Below are 16,740 nucleotides of genomic sequence, written 5' to 3'. Positions count from 1 at the left end.
CCAGGATTAAGAGTCACGAGCGCCCCCATGACCCATATTGCCTCCACATGTCAGAGCAGCGGAAGGGGGGAAGAGAGCGCAAACGCAGCAAGACCGAGGTCAAAGACGAGGGCAAGGATGATGTGGACAACATTTAGACCACAATGGTGCTCCAAGAGGAAGTCAACATGGGGAGAGACATGACTTGGTAACTTGCACGGGAATGAGGATAGAACAGCGAGAACATTTATGGCACGAACTTCTTTTTGAATGTAGCACTATCTCAAATAACCAAGATCCCTGGTATCCGAGAAACTCTTCTAGAAATCTGAAGAACGACTCAGATGCTTATAACGGATAATTCTTCTCGCGTAGTCTACGGTAATCTCTTTCTCTTCACTTCATTCTCACGATCCTCAAAGTTTATATCCAGCACAGAAGGCGCAACCTGTCTGTGCTTCCTACACTAGCTACAGAACATGCCATAATCACTAGCCAGAAAGGCAAACACGGAAAAGCACAGAGAATGACCTGAGTGAAATTAGGGAACAAAGCGCTGACCTTCACTGCATCTAGCTTCGCCTTCATTCCTCGATCACCGCGCTTATCATCTTCTCTTTATACCACCTTCACTCTCTTCCATTCCAACCACTTCACACCTCTCGCGATTCATCATCACAAAGAACTTGAATCAAAACCACATCAACTACAGCACCATCAACTCTCGCAACGATGTCTTCTACCAAGGACGAGAACGACCTGAACAAGGACCCCGCCTGGTTCCTCATCAACCTGATCATGCACACCGAGGCGAAGAAGCTGGAAAAGGTACGACACGTCCTATCTACCCTGACAGGATCTACTCATCTGACGGACACTAATTTTCATACAACTCCAGATCGATTGGAATGGCTTCATCGAGGAGATGGGCATCAAGAGCAAAGGAGCCGCGTCAGTCACCCGAGACGGAACACATTTTTGAAGCTAACTTGCCCTAGTGTGAAGCGGTACGAGCGCATCATGGCTTCCTATGGCTTGAACACCACCTACCTCCCTAAGCCCGGTACTCAAACCGCGTGTTCTGCCCAGGCTGAGAGCTCTGCTGCAGGGCCAGGCAGCTCCCCGCCGAGACGCAAGGCTCTCAAGCGCAAACATGCTGAGGTCGAGGAGAGTGAGGGGGTTCCGGATTCCAAGGACAATGAGTAGGTCCTCGCACCCCTCGTAAATGATCCTTGGAGCCGGCATTGACCGACACGCACGACTCTGCCATTGATTGCTTGACATTTGATATGGGACGGGGAATCACATTTGGTTTATCGTTTTCGTTGTTACAATTTGCCTCCCAGGAGCCGTTTTATTTGGTGGCTTGCGTGCGTCGTCCAGTCCATATGGAAGGGACCGCAGAGGCTTTTGCTAGTACATTTGCTCGTGGGCTCTTGGATATTGATCGTTTTTATTGTTTGTATCTAGCACAAGGAATATTGCATACCACACGAGTTTCCCGGGATTGTAGACAATTGCTACTTAGACAATTGCTACTGGTGTTTGACGTAGGTCAAGATTGGATACATCACAATTCAGAGGCCCCAACCGAGCAAATGCCAGATTCCATGGAGTACGAGGATATGAGCGCTGTCTGGAGAAGGCAGATGATAGTTAAACATGACTGGGAATTGTATCCAATAGAAGACAGAACATAACCTCTTGAGATAGGCCGTGAAGATCGTCGAGTAGGGGTAACATAGTGGAAACACCAGATGTAGCAATAAAGCCTTGCAACACATGACCATATGTACCTGGCAGAGGTTTGTGCCTGGCTTGTGATCTTGCCTGGTCTCTCGATACTCCGGCCATCTGGCTTATCGGTTTGCTTTTAGTTCTTTCCCACTCTCGAATTCTTCCCACTCTCTCATTCTCCACCATCCACCCTCCATCTTCCTCAATACCAAACATTATACTACAAACAAACCCACACTTTGAAAACCATCACTATGGCCTCGACCAAAGAAGACAAGGACTCGAGCGATGACCCGGGCAGAGACCAGACTTGGTTCTTGATGAACGTGATCATGCATACCGAGAGCAAGAAGCTCGAGAAGGTACGCTTCCCTCACAAATCTGAAACAACCCGACAGTTACTAACATTTGCCCAACTTCAGGTTAACTGGGCGACACTCGCGAATCAGCTGGGCATTTCCAAGGAAGCAGCGTAGGTTTCCAAAACCAGATCGAAGTATCCATAGTTTCTGACTCCACCTAGTGCCAAGCGCTACGAACGTCTGCTCAAGTCCTACGGACTGAACAGATCGTTCCAGCGAAGGGACGGCGCAGCGTCTGCGGATGGAATTGTCCCACCTACACCTGGTCCCAAGACTCCGACTCCCAAGAAGAAGAGGGCTCCCAAGCGCAAGCGCAGCGAACTCGAGGAAGAGGACGAGGCCAAGGAAGTCTTGGACGAGGCTTAGAGCACAGCGCCCATTGATGATAGTCGACTTTCAGAAGCACGTACGGCGGCGTGATTTTACAGCAACTAAGATGGAGTAGGGATGGTGATTGCCGCGTGACTTTCTCGTTCACGATTGAGTTATTTGGCTCTTCATGTGCCGCTTTCACGGTCATGAACGACAAAGGAGGACCGCAGGCAAGCCATGACTAGGTATCTACCCTCTTATGCTTTCTTTCATTTTCATTTTCATGGTTGTAACTAGCAGATTGAGCTCAATAAATAGCTATGATACTCTGGCAGTTTATCGGACCATGACATATTCCGTCCTTTCATGTAGACATGCGTTTTAGTGATTCTAGGTGAGATAGACCGCAGCCTTCTACAAAAAACACTCCCATGCAGAAAGGACTTCAAGTACAATGTAAGGTCAGATTAGGTATCACGCAAAAAAAATACATGTAGAAATTGACAACGAGATGTAGATGGGTATCGTATCAAAAAAGAAGCATAACGCTCGTAGACAAAGGTATCTGAAACCAGGGTATAAATACTGATATCGTGATCGTGTAGGTCATTCATATGTCCGCCATCACCGACTCAACAATCCTGCGTTTGTACTGAGATAATGACCGCTCCTTCTTCTGCATCTGAGTTCGGAGCCTCATATAACGTTGTTTCCATGTAGCGTCCGAGACTGAGTGATCCAGATCGTCATCATCAAGCCCGAAATTAGACAGATCATCATTGTGATCGACTTCATTCAAGGCGTGGGAAGGCGCGGCCGCTTGGCTGAAGTTCCGACTGGGTGCAGTGCCAGTATCGCTGTTCGAGAGCACTACCTGCAGAGAGAAACGAGAGGAGGTATTATACTCGAACGTCACGGTATATCTTGTTGAACGTAGAGGCTCTGTAGAGCCTGGTCTACCAGCTACGGTCGTATTATTGGCAGCATGCTCAGTGGTCACGGTTATAGAGTGCTGACTATTCGTAGGGAAGCCGAAATGATGCCCGATACCAAGCTGAAAGGCCAGCAGTGTTGAGGGAAGAGAACAAGGCAGATGCGAGTACATGTTAGTCATATTGATGACCAACGCTGAAGCTAGGACCCGAGCCTCTTGAGGGGCGATAGGAGCCGGTCGTCCTGTGACGCGAATGCGTAGAAGATCATTGGACAGCGTGTGGATGATGTCCTCTAGAGATATTCTGTTTTCGGTTGCAGCAGCTTCTGTTTGTGCGAACGCACCAATATGACGGACGCTATCAAGGCTGTTGGCTGGGTGGGGCTCATGTGGCCCTTGACCTTGGGGAACGATCGCACCATTGACACCGTTCACAAGAAGTGTTGGAGGGGTAGCAAGCCGCACTGGAGCGCCTTGATGTTGTGGGACTTGTAACTGGAGTTTACCCGGTCGTCCCTGGTTGGCAGGGAGTGATGACTGACTGAAAGACGAGTTTGACAAGGCATTGGGAGGGTCCTCATGGACAACAAGTGGGGAAGATTGAATGACATTAGGCTGGGGAACTTGGGATGAATCGCGACTCGAGCTGACTTGGAAGGTGGAAAATGAACCCGATGTCGAGGCCTTGTTGGGTGGTCTCCCGCGACCCTTTCCAGCTATCGCGCCATTGCTGTTTGGCCAAGCGGATGACACTGCAGGTCCGTGTCGCCGCCGGGCGCGTGTCTTCTCCCCTGACGACGGAGTGACAGCAGAGCGTGGCTCAGCCGACATGATTGCTTCCGAGGGCTGAGTTCCTCTGGGAATGATCGCAGACTGGGGGTAGCCCGCAGGCGAGGTCTCACGCTCCGGGAGTCTCCAATGTAGATCGTGACCTTGTTGGTCGGCGGCACCAGGCGGTGGAAATGAAGACGATGCTGTCATCCAAGGATCTTCCTCAGTGGGATAGGCGCTGAAAGGAATGGCACTTTGCGGGAATGGAATTGAATGACTTGGAAACCCGCGGGGTTGCAAACCAGCCACCGAAGTATCGAGCTGTGGCCTCTTGGCTGCTTTGTCCTCCTCGAGCTCTCGTTCATCCGCTCGTTTTCGGCCGCGTTTGGGCTTCCACTGTGGAACCAAGGCTCGAAGAGCAAGATCTTCCTCAAGCGGCACGCCATCGCGGGATTCACTGACGAACGTTCCGGAGGGAGGAAGCTGGGTGTAGTATGGATGGGGATGGCCCAAGCAGAACTCGAAGAAAGCATCGACGTGCATAGCACGCATCCAACGCTGATATGCGATTAGAGATACGATATGCCGGGCGGAGAAGATGGGCGCCTACCTTTAGTCGGACAGCATACTGCTGGACTTTCTGTGTGCTCTGTTTCTTTTCCATTGAAGGTGGTTCGACGCCTAACTCGATCGCCAATTGAATCCAGGTCTTGAGTTCTTTGTTATCGAGCTTCCGAATAAGCTCGAATAGGGTAAAAACACTGAAGCTTTTGCCATCACTGCGCGGAGGGCAGCGAAATGTCTTGCGAAGCTCTGACGTATCGACAGAAGAAGGTACATTAGGATTGCAGTATAAAATAAATAAAACGTAAGCATCGTCAATCGTCTCATCGGTGATCTCTCGTGATGGCAGAGTTCGAGACTCGGCCTGGTCTGCTGCATCTTTCATCGGAGAGTGACGCAAGGCATCAAAGACCGGTGGAGACATGGACGGGCCAGACCGAGCGGTTGATGATGGCGGTAGCGCTGAGCGCATTCCCCGTGGAGAGGACTGTATGCTTCGAGGAGTCCCTTTACGATGGAGCGGAGGCGATCTGTGGGTTTCGAGTTGGCTTCGAGCACTCCCCAGAGAGGATGCGCTCTGCAGCGTGGACTCTAATGCTGTAGGATATCGCGCATACTGCTGGATCACCATCTGAGACGATCCGATGCCGGTTTGATTGGAGCGCTCATTGGAGTCCATCATGACTGGGAAGGTGTTTTCCATTGAATCCCCTCACAAGTTCAAGCCCCCGACCGCAGCGAAAAGCAGATTAGCTTTGTTGACTCGGGATCCTGGGCTGATTGTATGGAACGTAATCAATCGGTCGGCACCATGATTGTTCCCAGCTGGTCAATCTTGAACTGAAGCAACGCCTTAGGAGACTGGAATCTAATCAAATGGAAGTTCACGAAAGAAACCACCCACGAGGATTCCCCCCAGGGTGGCTGGAAGCGCCATCTTAGCTCAAGCTGAGTTCTAATTTTGGCTTCCTCTAGTGTGCCTAATTGGGATTAGTGTTGTTGCCTGAGGGCGGGGGTTGATTGCCTGGTGCAGTCACCTGAGCCACTAATCCTATTTGGGACTAGCGTATTGGGGCTGCTTTTTCTTATCGATAAGGTCGATCGCTCCTGCCATCGCCTCATCAAAGAGCTCCTGTCGAATTCATTACACCTTCAACCCCCTTTGTTTCCCTCGATCGACTTACCTCTGCTCTACCTCTTCACCGCCTCCGTCTCGACCGAATATTCAATACGAAAAATGTGATCAGGCTGTCCGCCCAGCCCGCATCTAGGTGACTTTGGCAGTAATGGCACCTAGTCGCTCAGGTGGACGTCCGAGCCGCACTCGACCTGTCCGATCCACACGCACCAAGGTCGAGACCTACCACGAAGACACCTCTGCTGATGATGACTTGGATGTGGAGGAGACAATAAATGATAATGCATCAAGGCGATCTTCCGTTTCTCTCCGCCCACGCACTTCATCCGGAATACGTCGGTCTTATCGTGAGGACTCGTCTGATGTCAACTTCGAAGACTCATCTGATGACAACGGTGCAACTGCGCCGGATTCACATCCGCCTATCCAAACACCGGAAAATGTTCCTGCTTCATCTCAACCCGCTCCAGCGCCTACCACCTCATCCTCCCACCACACCAGCCACACCCGCCCCCGTGACACCAATCGACCTTCTCGTCCTTCTCAGACAAAAAGCACCAAGAGAACGAATGAGCAAGCCCCGAAAAAAGCTTTGGGTCAGCCCCTAAAGAAGCGCGCTCGGATCGATGAGAGCGAGAAGATATTCATACGTTCGGGGGTCATCCCGCCGTGGGCAACCCTTCCATATCATATCCTTTTCGACATCTTCCGGCGAGCATCCTATCCTCTTTTTTACGGAAAGCTGGTGCAACGGTCGAAGTCAACTCAGTGGCTTCTTGACGTGGGCCTTTTGTGTCGGCAATTCCTAGAACCGGCGCTTGCGGCTCTTTATTACTCCCCGCCACTGGTTCCAGTATCCAAGAGCTTCGACCTCCTAGACCTGCTGTCAAAGCCGCAAGAGTCGCTACCGATCAACTATGCCCCAAAGGTCAAAGAGCTTCATGTGGACGTTCAAAATGTCCTGGTTTACAAGTCTGGACCGCAGCTTGGCTGGTTTGATCTTTGCAAGCTCATTGCGACGGCTCCACAGGTGCACACGATTCGGTTGTTCCATAAACACGACTTCACCGTCGGCATACCTGCCCGCACCATCAACGCCTCCAAGTGGGTTTATCCCGAGTGCTTGTTCTCCGCTATTGATGAAAGAGGCATTGTTCTGCGCAGCTGGGACTGGAATGGTCGATTCATGCTGGACACTCCTGCCCTTCTCCCATTCATGCTGGAGAAACATCAACGAGCGGCTTTCCAGCGTTTGAAGCATCTTCGACTATACCATGTGAATGATCTTATCAAAGAGGACACTCCTACACTCGAGTTTGCGCTTGCCGTGTCCATACGAGAACTCCCTCTACTCGAGCGTTTGGAGTTCTTCGAATGCTCCCTGATTGCTGAGCACAGCCTAGCACGTTTGCCATCCACGCTTCGCTCTCTTACCCTGATTAATTGCAATCGTGTTTTTCCTGGCTGGTTCACGTCTTATCTGGAATGCTCTGGGCGAGAGCTCCGAGAGTTGATTCTCTGTCATAACCGCCACCTCGACATGGGATTCATCACTCATCTTGGTGAATATTGCCCGAAGTTGGAGCGGTTCAAGATGGATGTTTCTATGCACGACTTGTCAAGCTACCATGATATGGAACTGCATTGCGACCACCTTCTGACCGAGTCCCAAATTCCAACGTGGCCGGAAACACTTCGGGAAATCGAGCTGATCCAGCTTAAGAAGCTGAGCCGGACAACAATGGAGTCATTTTTTATGTCTCTGGTCAACGCTGCGCCCAAGCTGCCACACTTGCGACGCTTGATCATCAAGGTAATCCTCAACCTTGGCTGGCGCGATCGTGCTACCTTCCGTGAGCGATGGATCCATCGGCTAGAGACAACATTCTTGCGCCGTAGTGCACCGCCCGACCCTAATCTCCGGTCCCTGCGCAAACGCACTCTTCACCCTGTCCAACCGCTCGCTGGCGGAGAACCGGCCCGTCCCAGCTCTGCTGGGAGTGAGCCCCCGACTCCATCCAAGCGCCAGAGTGTCCGGCTTGCACAGCTCAAGGACTCACCATCGCGATCCCCGTCCCCATCGTCGCATGGAGAAATCCGCCAGGGAATGTGCAACGTGGTCAAAATCCGCATTGACAATCAGCGCCCCACGGAAACCCAGTTCAACGAGGCTGACTTTCTCGATGATGAGCGCAGTGGTGATGAGGACTGGGCGGGCGCTGACTGGGAACCCCCGGATCGGCATGCCTGGTAATTTCTCACGGGCTTTATGATGGCGATTATTGCTTTTCATTATTGATTTTCTTCCTGTTTTTCATTTTATATTTTCCATCTATTTTATCGATATCGGTGCGGAACACTGGAGCGTTATGGTTACGGAAAAGGATGGCTCGCGGTTACGGATATGGAGTTATAATCTATGGTGGGTCGGGGGGGTTCAGGCGCATTTCCTCCATGCACGTTTGTATTGTCTTAGAAATTACAGCAAATATATTATCATTCATCTCAAGCCTATCCTTCTGTTGCCTAATTCCATTCTTGTTACCTTGTGTCTGTCCGTCTCGATGACTGGTTGTTCTGTGATCACGTTTATGGAACGTGATCGCCAAGCCAAGGCCGGGGGCCCCCACACGATCGCCCTCCAACCCGCTCATGGCCTCTTCTCCCTTCCAGTCCTCCTATAACTTGCCTTCGATCCTGTGACTGTGTGCAGAATGCCGCAAGATGCTCCTGCGGACACCGCAGGTCCATCATCCCCTCCGCCTCGACTTCCCGATGGTTGGTACGTAGACCCGTATGATTGTTATCTTACTGCCCAATGTTGACCGAATGCGCGTCCAGGCTACCGCAGTGGGAAGGTGTTCAGCGCCAGTGGTACTATGTCCAGCGAGCGACCGGCAAGTCACAATGGGACATACCAACCGAACCGGTCGTCCTCACGCCTTCTACGACCCCGACGTCCATCGGAACAGGGCCCTCGCAAGCACCCCTTTCTCGGCCCTCAACCAACAGTCCCTGCGTGACGGCGACCGGAAACTCGTTGGTGGAACGAATGGAATCGGCGGCGGACAAGGCGAGATTTTCCGTACGGGATCGCGCTCACAATGTCTGCAAGAGAATTGGAAGAATGGCACTGATGGTGGAATAGAGCCCCCTAAGCTCTCAGCTCAATGACCAACCAAACACTTCCATGCAAGGGTCACTGGGAACATCAGGATGGCAGTCGGCTCATAATGTCCAGCATGGAGCCCAATCCTATACACAGCCGTTCCCATCTGGTAGTGGGGCTTACGCAGCAGTGTGTTAGACATCTATAGACTGACACTATTGCGCATTGCTGATGGATACTCAGGCTCAATTTCACCAAAGTGTCCCTGGAAACCCCGATCATAGACCAGTCTATGCCGACCAAGGACAATATCCGGTGCAAAACCATCAACAACCGACCTGGGGTAGCCATGCCCAGATGACACAAATGCTCCCAGGTGGGCCCACCGCCAACTCTACCACAGAGCAGTATCACAACTTTCCCATGGACGCGCAACAACCATCTCAGATGTCGGCATATACAACCTCGATAGCATACCCAGGGAGTCAACGCTCTGGACTTGTTCAACCTGTGTTCTCTTCATCCCAGCCGGCATGGCAACTCGGAGGACATCACACCAAATCGAGTCATCCGCCTCAACCTTCGTCCGATCATTATAGCCTAACGAACTTGTCTCAACCCTTCTATGGGTCCCAGCCTATCCCCCAAACCAGTGGGCAGCATCCGGGAGAACCTGCATCGAGATCCTCACAGCCATCCATTCCCTACCATACGGGGAGCGCCCACAGTGGCAACCAGGTAGAAATGCACCAGCCTCGCGGCTCACTTTCCGCACAATCGCATGGTAATTCGAATCAAGGCAATAATATAGCGAGCCATCCCTTGTCCCGGTCTCAATCCCACCAGAGCGCAGGATTTCAACACGACCAACAAGACGGTCTTGGTGCTGGTTCTCACACACAGCCTTCGGTGCATGATTACGGTCCTCAGCTGTCCAACGGTCAGAGCTCTTATCAGAGCACTGATATGTCTCGGACGCAACGTGGCCCTGGTTTCAACTCGATGGTCTTCCCCACGGCCCCGGGCGCCCACGGAGGCCCCCAACACTATCAGAACCCTGTCGTCCAAGCGGGAGTGCACCATTATCTGTCCCAGCAGCCGCAGAACAGCACACATAGCGATGTGACCAACCAGCACAGAGCGAATTATCACCCGCATTCCAGTCAATCCACTGTTCCTCAGGGCCAATGGACGACCTCGGCCAGCGCTTCCCGTATAGCGGCCTCTGATCCTCAATTTGTGAGCGGTCCTTGGGCATCTTCGACGCCACCAACCTCTGGGCCGTCTCAGCAGCTTCACTATGGTTGAGTTAATTGAGTTACGATGAATTCTATGAGCTGAGAGATTCTTCTCCTGGCAAGATCGACGGACTTCGACTTTTTTGAACGTTTGGCGTGCTACTATTCCCATTATAGATTCCCTGATTTTTGTGATTGATGGATGTTAGGCAATTCATGACTTTATTTCTATCGTAAAGCTCCATACTCTTCTTTTCCCTAAACACATGTACCCGTGGCACTGACCACCCAACCCCTACCGGGATTGGGTGGTCCAACTTCCAATGCAAAAAATTTTCCAATGCAAAAAATCCCCCCATTTACCACTTTCGCACCCAATTTATCCGCCACCACCATGAGCAATTCGTATACAGAAGAAGAGGATCGAATTAGCAAGGCTTTAGAGGCCTACCAAAGCGGTAAAAATCACAATATTTCTGCTTTAGCGCGCGAATATGGTGTATCCTACTGGCGCCTTCGCCGCAGGTCTCAAGGGTTACCGTCGAAGATTGGTAACCAGAATCGCCTACGCCTGCTTACTGAGGCCTAGGAGAGTGCAATTGTACGCACTATTGATAACCTGAGCAAGCTTAATATCAAGCTGAATAGTAGAGATATCGAGGATCTTGCAATTCTACTGCTTTGGCGGTAGTACGAAAGGGATTATCCTGATGCGACCGTGCCAAAAACCTCAGCAATCCTTCTACGGCTAGCTAATGCTGAAAATAGACCCCCTGGGCTAAAGCTAGTCAATCACTAGTGGGCTTATTCGTTTATTAAGCGGATTGACCCTAATCTTCTACTAATTGCCGATAAGCAGATTGAATCGGAGAGAGCGAAGGTGTCTGCTGCGATAATGCAGTAGTAGTTTGACGGCTTAGAACCGGTGATTAAACAGATTAAGCACGGCAATATCTACAATTTCGATGAGACCGGCTTTATACTAGGGCAGTAGCCCTCTCGTACTCGATTAATTGGGCGTAGGAGGGCTCGCGCGGAGGTTGATAAGCGAGAGAGCCTTACTGCGATCGAATGTATCTCCGCTAACGGCTTCGTATTACTACCTTTCTTTATCTTTCGAGGCAGCGTACTGCTTAAGAGATAGTTCGACGAGTCGCTAGATCCGGATTAGGTTATATTAGTGGCTAAGACTAGCTATGTAAATTCAGATCTTGTATTTGAATAGCTTCAATATTTCGATAAATATACTATAAATCGCGGTGAAAAGAGTAAGTAATATACAATCTCCGTACTTTTTAAAGTAAGATTATACTAATAAAGGACTATTAATTAGACGAGCTACGCTTATTACTCTTCGATAGGTATACTACGCACTTAACTACCGAATTCCTTGAGTACTGCGGGTAAGCTAAAATTCTCCCCTTCTGCTTTATTTCGTACGCTACGTATCTCGTCTAGCCTCTAGATAGTGATACGTTCCTTACGTATAAGACCAAATTTAGAAGCTGGAATCGTATAGTATCTCAATAGGGTAGAGATCCGACTGATAAAGTAGTATTCCTGTAAGGGATTCGTGAAATTCGCAATAAGGCCTTTACATCAAAAATTATTCGTAGAAGCTTTAGAAAGCGAGGTATTTACCTATTTAATCCTAATTTAGTAGTAAAACCACTTACTGAGCGAGAGGAGAGTGAATTTGTACTACTTACGGGCTTCGATAAAATCTTTAGTGATAATACGCGCAGAATTAAGCCGCAGCCTCCGTAGGGTAATCGGGTTATCTTACCTGTTCTATTATCAAGCTCGATTGAGGAACCGGAAACCCTAAGAAGTGTTAAAAAAAGCTAGCAGAAGCTACGAAAGGCTATCGAAAGCCCACTAGATCGACCTGGCAGAGTTAAGAAGGTAGAACAGCGATAGATGCGCTTAGAAACGAAGACCGTCACTAAATTCGAGGAGGTTATTATCAAGGATAATCTCCTTGCTAAGTCCACTAAGGTCCGCAGCGAGTACACAAATACTAATTACACTAAGCGGCAGATTACTAAGGTCAAGGTGCTCACTACTAAGGATACTAATACACGCATTGCTATACGCACTAAAAGGGAGAATCAGCAGTGGGTGCAGCGGGTGCGTAGGGAGAATACGAAGAAGCTTACTGAAGAAGAGGCTGCTGCAGCGAAATTAGCCGAATTGAGGAGAAAAGCCCTTGCTAGCAGTGATATTGATCGTATGTTCGAGCCCTTTGATATTTTTTTTGAAGATAGAGAAGGGGATAGCTCACTAAGGGTGTAAATAATTGGTGCATAGGGGGATTAGCTCTCTAGGCGCGCGAATAGTATACGCGATATTCGCGCGCCAAAGCAAAAGTTTCTGATGTTTATTACTTTTATAGGCCTCTAAAGCCTTGCTAATCTGGTCCTCTTCTTCTGTATACGAATTGCTCATGGTGGTGGCGGATAAATTGGGTGCGAAAGTGGTAAATGGGGGGATTTTTTGCATTGGAAGTTGGACCATCCAATCCCGGTAGGGGTTGGGTGGTCAGTGCCACGGGTAGTTGTTGGTTTCAAAATACCTCATCAATCAACTCAATGTACTACCCAAGCTCCTATGTATGGCGGGGCCTTGAGAGCCAGATACTTCTGGTACATATGGTCATGGTCCATCTTCCTCACACGTGGCTCCACGTGACCTACTTAGATCTAACCTCAAGCCAACTCCATCCTACAATGCAGACCACTGCTTGTATGCCTTAATCAGATTCAAATCAAGCTTCTCATGCTCAAAAAATTCGTATATTTCTATTCATTCGTGCTCCACCCCTTTCTGTCACTCTTTTGTGAAAGTATCATTCATCCTGCAGCAATCCGTCCTGTCGTTCCGCAAGACAGCTAGCGCGAACAAATATAGGTACCGAAGATGTAGATTGAAAGTATCCATTACGTTTTTTGAGTTACACAAACAATAAGATGAAGATTCAACCATCTTAATATCGAAGTTGAGAGTGTCAAACGGGAGGCATTGAGAAAGTCTCAGAAAGTGTATCCAAGTCCGCGAAACAGAAAGTCCAAAATCTTGGCACTGGAAGAGAGTAGATGTAGAAAGTAGACTAGCGTGGAGTACCTAGCGCAGAGCCACCATCACTGACATTGCTCTTAGAACTAGGAAGACATTAAGATAGTGCTCTCCAGACGCTATCTCGAATTTTCCCTGATCTATGTCTCAAATAAGAAGCCATTGTAAGTCTCATATGACTATCTATCCGGTATTGGCCAGGATACTATACTGACTCCGTATTGATACCAATACAGCGAGCCACATCTATCTGTTTATCACAAAGAAAGATATCAACAGGGCTCTCAGATCCCATCGAACGATCCAAACGTCTTGTGAAGCCGAAGAATCCAAACTTCAGATACATCCCGCTTCCTTTCATTCTCACTCCCACAACTTTCCGCCGCATTCGCATTATCTTTAATCGCCAACAAAGAATCCGCCCGTCAGTATTATCAAAACTCACTTGTCATCGCCATGGTCATCGTCTGGACCCCCGAGTGGGACAACAAGGTCAGTCCTGATACTCTCACTTATGGGCGCGAAAAATGCGCGAAAAATGCTGACGAAATCGTTTTTTAGCTCCTCGTCGCCATCTGGGAGACCTGTGGCTCCAAGTTCGATTGGGAGACCACCGCGGAAATTATGGGTGGCTGTAAGTGAATCCCCGCTCAAGATGAATGATGTTTGGTCCCTGACAATTCCGTCAGCTTGCACCCCAGAAGCCCTCATGCAACACCTACGTACCATCACCCGCAAGGCCGCAGAACGGCGCCGTGAGCAGCGCGAGATCCTCCTCCAAGCCCATGCCGCCCGAGCCGCCAGCGTGGCAAAGGGAAAGGCAAAACGAAAATGGGGATACAACCGGTCCGCCCTCAAGCGTATCGAGGAGTTGGGCCAGAGATATGACTCCGATGTCTCTGCCGGCAGCAAGTCCAAGACCACTCTAGTCCTCCGTCCTAAACAAACCACCCCCTCCGACTCCGCCGATGCCCCTGCTGTCAAAGACGACCGCAACGGTATGGTTCGCCAGAAGGGCAAGAAGAGAAAGAACCCGGCTGGCGACGAGACTGCGGAGGCCTCCGCTTTGCAGGTGGAAATTGAAGCCCGCAGTAAGAGTCGCCACCGGGGGACCTTCTGGAACAATTACCAGCGCGGAGGTGAGGCGTGATCCATCTCTGGCTTCCGCTATCACGATGCCGCTGGTGGTTAACTCCTTTCTCCTTTTTTGCCATTCGTGAAATTCATCCTTTGTGGCCAGCTATGGGATAGCTTAATCTTTTTGTGTTCGTTCCTTGCTCTTTCTTCCTTCCTCTCGATTTCGTCAATGCTCTTGGAATGTGACCAGTCAGAACATAGCTAGGTTAGGTGCAACAATATTCACACGTCCGTCTCTCACTTCTAAGCTAAAATCGCCTTATTTCGTACACTATTTCGGTTTTTGCAGAGACATAGACAGGCACAAGGTGAGGGCGAGTGCGTATCATCTATATCAAATACTATATAGGTATTTAAGAGGCAATACTTGCCCGATTTGACGGTCTACTCGAGAGCTTGAGAATGGTGTTTCCCTCGCCTATTCTGACCCAAAAGTCTCCCTATAAATACCGACTTCGATCCAAATTCTTCATCTTCTCTTCTCTTCTCCTCAACCATCTTCCTTCCGCAAACCTTCTGAAAATCGGCTTGACGTATACCGAATTTTCAACTACAATTCCAAACACTGCTCACCTACTCGCATACTCACACAATCATCATCAATACCACCGCCACTATGCCCATGAGTTGGAGTCCGGAGGCTGACGCTCGGGTAAGTATCACATGCTTTGGTTTCATTTTGATGCGACGTGGAACGGTGTTGGGAGAGGCTGGGGACTTTGACTCCCACGATCCTCCCGCCTGACTTTGCTTCCACTGAATCCGCATTGTTCCCTACATTTACTTCAAATTCCAGTCTAACAATGTGAATAGCTCCTCATCGCCATTATCAACACCACTTCGAACATCAACTGGGACGCAGCAGCCTCTTTCCTCGGTGAAGGTAAGCATTTCATTCCAACTTGGCATTCAATGAAACCAGCATCTGGAGATTTGATATTTGCTCTCATCTTGCAAATTTGTTGTTATGTGAGCAAACTTACTGAAGGGTTCTTGCAGACTGCACGGTTAGCGCCATCAAGCACCGTGTCGCCCGCCTGAAGGAAAAGGCCGGTGTCCCCTCCACTCCTCGTACCAAGGGCGGAAAGACCAAGCGCACCACTTCCATGAAGGCGTCTAAGGACGACCTCGCGAAGGCCAAGGCCAAGGGTGATAAGAAGGCCAAGGCTAATGTCAGCCTCGACGATGACAACTCCGACGATATTGAGGACAGCAACGATGGCGAAGTCAAGGAGCGACTCGAGGCTGATTCCTCGGCCGAGTATTAAATACTCGAGGCCCTTCCTTCGATCTTGTGTTTCTTGGCACCGGTGACACATTGACACTTACATGGGATTTGCTTTTTTTTCGCTCTTACGCATATACCAAAACTGGGATTTTGGCTTTTGGTTTGATGTGTTCTTGCTGTTTTATGATCAGATAGGCATTGGCCTTCTGGATCCAAGCGTGTTTTCTGTTCAGTCTTGCCTTTGGCATGATTATAATGGCTATTAGCTAGTTTCATTTGCGTTTGGGGAGCACAGCTCGGAGAGAGAAATCATAGCAATTTATCCCAGTTTGAAAATTCTAATATTCTCGTAGTGAAATACTGTAGTTCTTTTCTGTACCTAGTTTCTTGTGCACATCCTCTGGCGAGCATTGATTCAAGTAGAGGGCCAGTCGTCTCTGTCTTCCATTAGAAATGACCATGTCATACGAGCTCCATTGCCATAATTCCAAATTTGTTTTGCCCTTACGGTGTTCAAAGTTTCCCTCAAAATGAGATCTCCTTAGGTTTATAATCGGGATTCATTGCGCCGAGTCCGGTCTCCTCGGACTTGCCCCCTGTTCTCTACTGTCTCGACCTACTGGAGCATCACTCGTAGTTGATTAGGATACTTGTATATGTGCATAGACGGGCAAATATTGCCACTTGGCCTAGACTTAATCCGTCTTTTGCTCAGACTGGCCATTAAAGTGCTTTGAGCCTAGAAATGCTTAGCGCTTGGGAGTCGGGAGTCCCTACCACAGAATTTGACCATTTGGTTACTCATGTTGGGCCCCAGAAATCCCTGGGTCTACAAGGAATACTGCAGATCCAGCCGTTAGGTCTATTATATAAGGATAATTTCTGTTATTAATGACTTACGGGACTGTAAGGAATGTTTGGGGGGGTCATGATGTTGATATTCCTTAGAGAAAGTGGAACAGAGGACGCCCAAAGGACAACCAAAGCCCCTTCCTCGCATAACTAACGAAACTTGCGCCTGATAACCCAGAAAAAGCCACACTGTACTACCTGAAATCCCCTTGCAAAATAAAAATCCAGCGGCATCAGACTCCAGTGCCAGCTATTCCAGCAGGAGCGCTCACTAAAAGCCGCAAACTAAACCATGCAAAATTTA

The 16,740-nt window shown here is 49.4% G+C and overlaps 7 protein-coding genes across 7 annotated transcripts; 6 read left to right on the top strand and 1 right to left on the bottom strand.

The window, feature by feature from the left end:
- Window positions 1-711: 711 nt before the first annotated feature.
- On the top strand, window positions 712-1,185 carry N7473_008454 (uncharacterized protein; the record flags this gene model as incomplete). The annotated part of the gene is made up of 3 exons (XM_057154394.1): window positions 712-807; window positions 878-930; window positions 978-1,185. 3 exons carry the CDS (start codon window positions 712-714, stop codon window positions 1,183-1,185), a joined length of 357 nt encoding a protein of 118 aa, XP_057008732.1.
- A 785-nt stretch (window positions 1,186-1,970) lies between these two features.
- On the top strand, window positions 1,971-2,444 carry N7473_008453 (uncharacterized protein; the record flags this gene model as incomplete). Its single annotated transcript, XM_057154393.1, has 3 exons — window positions 1,971-2,078; window positions 2,139-2,188; window positions 2,240-2,444. 3 exons carry the CDS (start codon window positions 1,971-1,973, stop codon window positions 2,442-2,444), a joined length of 363 nt encoding a protein of 120 aa, XP_057008731.1.
- A 556-nt stretch (window positions 2,445-3,000) lies between these two features.
- Window positions 3,001-5,362, bottom strand: abp2 (putative ARS binding protein Abp2; the record flags this gene model as incomplete). Its single annotated transcript, XM_057154392.1, has 2 exons — window positions 3,001-4,653; window positions 4,706-5,362. 2 exons carry the CDS (start codon window positions 5,360-5,362, stop codon window positions 3,001-3,003), a joined length of 2,310 nt encoding a protein of 769 aa, XP_057008730.1.
- Window positions 5,363-5,945: 583 nt separating this feature from the next.
- Window positions 5,946-8,051, top strand: N7473_008451 (uncharacterized protein; the record flags this gene model as incomplete). Its single annotated transcript, XM_057154391.1, has 1 exon — window positions 5,946-8,051. One exon carries the CDS (start codon window positions 5,946-5,948, stop codon window positions 8,049-8,051), a length of 2,106 nt encoding a protein of 701 aa, XP_057008729.1.
- A 429-nt stretch (window positions 8,052-8,480) lies between these two features.
- Window positions 8,481-10,382, top strand: N7473_008450 (uncharacterized protein). The gene is made up of 4 exons (XM_057154390.1): window positions 8,481-8,579; window positions 8,639-8,882; window positions 8,946-9,095; window positions 9,150-10,382. Exons 1-4 carry the CDS (start codon window positions 8,512-8,514, stop codon window positions 10,212-10,214), a joined length of 1,527 nt encoding a protein of 508 aa, XP_057008728.1. The 5' UTR covers window positions 8,481-8,511; the 3' UTR covers window positions 10,215-10,382.
- A 3,293-nt stretch (window positions 10,383-13,675) lies between these two features.
- N7473_008449 (uncharacterized protein) lies at window positions 13,676-14,369 on the top strand (the record flags this gene model as incomplete). The annotated part of the gene is made up of 3 exons (XM_057154389.1): window positions 13,676-13,711; window positions 13,781-13,853; window positions 13,909-14,369. The coding sequence occupies 3 exons, from the start codon at window positions 13,676-13,678 to the stop codon at window positions 14,367-14,369; spliced, it is 570 nt and encodes a 189-aa protein (XP_057008727.1).
- A 603-nt stretch (window positions 14,370-14,972) lies between these two features.
- On the top strand, window positions 14,973-15,624 carry N7473_008448 (AT hook motif protein; the record flags this gene model as incomplete). The annotated part of the gene is made up of 3 exons (XM_057154388.1): window positions 14,973-15,008; window positions 15,170-15,239; window positions 15,356-15,624. 3 exons carry the CDS (start codon window positions 14,973-14,975, stop codon window positions 15,622-15,624), a joined length of 375 nt encoding a protein of 124 aa, XP_057008726.1.
- Window positions 15,625-16,740: the final 1,116 nt, after the last annotated feature.

The sequence above is a fragment of the Penicillium subrubescens genome (genome assembly GCF_028828155.1).
Source record: "Penicillium subrubescens strain IBT 31985 chromosome Unknown utg000005l_segment0_segment0, whole genome shotgun sequence".
Classification (NCBI taxonomy): domain Eukaryota; kingdom Fungi; phylum Ascomycota; class Eurotiomycetes; order Eurotiales; family Aspergillaceae; genus Penicillium; species Penicillium subrubescens.
This window is presented reverse-complemented; position numbering and strand designations above follow the sequence as displayed.

Excerpts from the sequence above, each read along its gene's own strand:
- N7473_008450 (XM_057154390.1), top strand. The coding sequence starts at position 8,512 with ATGCCGCAAGATGCTCCTGCGGACACCGCAGGTCCATCATCCCCTCCG. Across the intron at positions 8,883-8,945 it reads CGGACAAGGCGAGATTTTCC|AGCCCCCTAAGCTCTCAGCT; the intron begins GTACGGGATCGC and ends ATGGTGGAATAG. Across the intron at positions 9,096-9,149 it reads GTAGTGGGGCTTACGCAGCA|GCTCAATTTCACCAAAGTGT; the intron begins GTGTGTTAGACA and ends ATGGATACTCAG.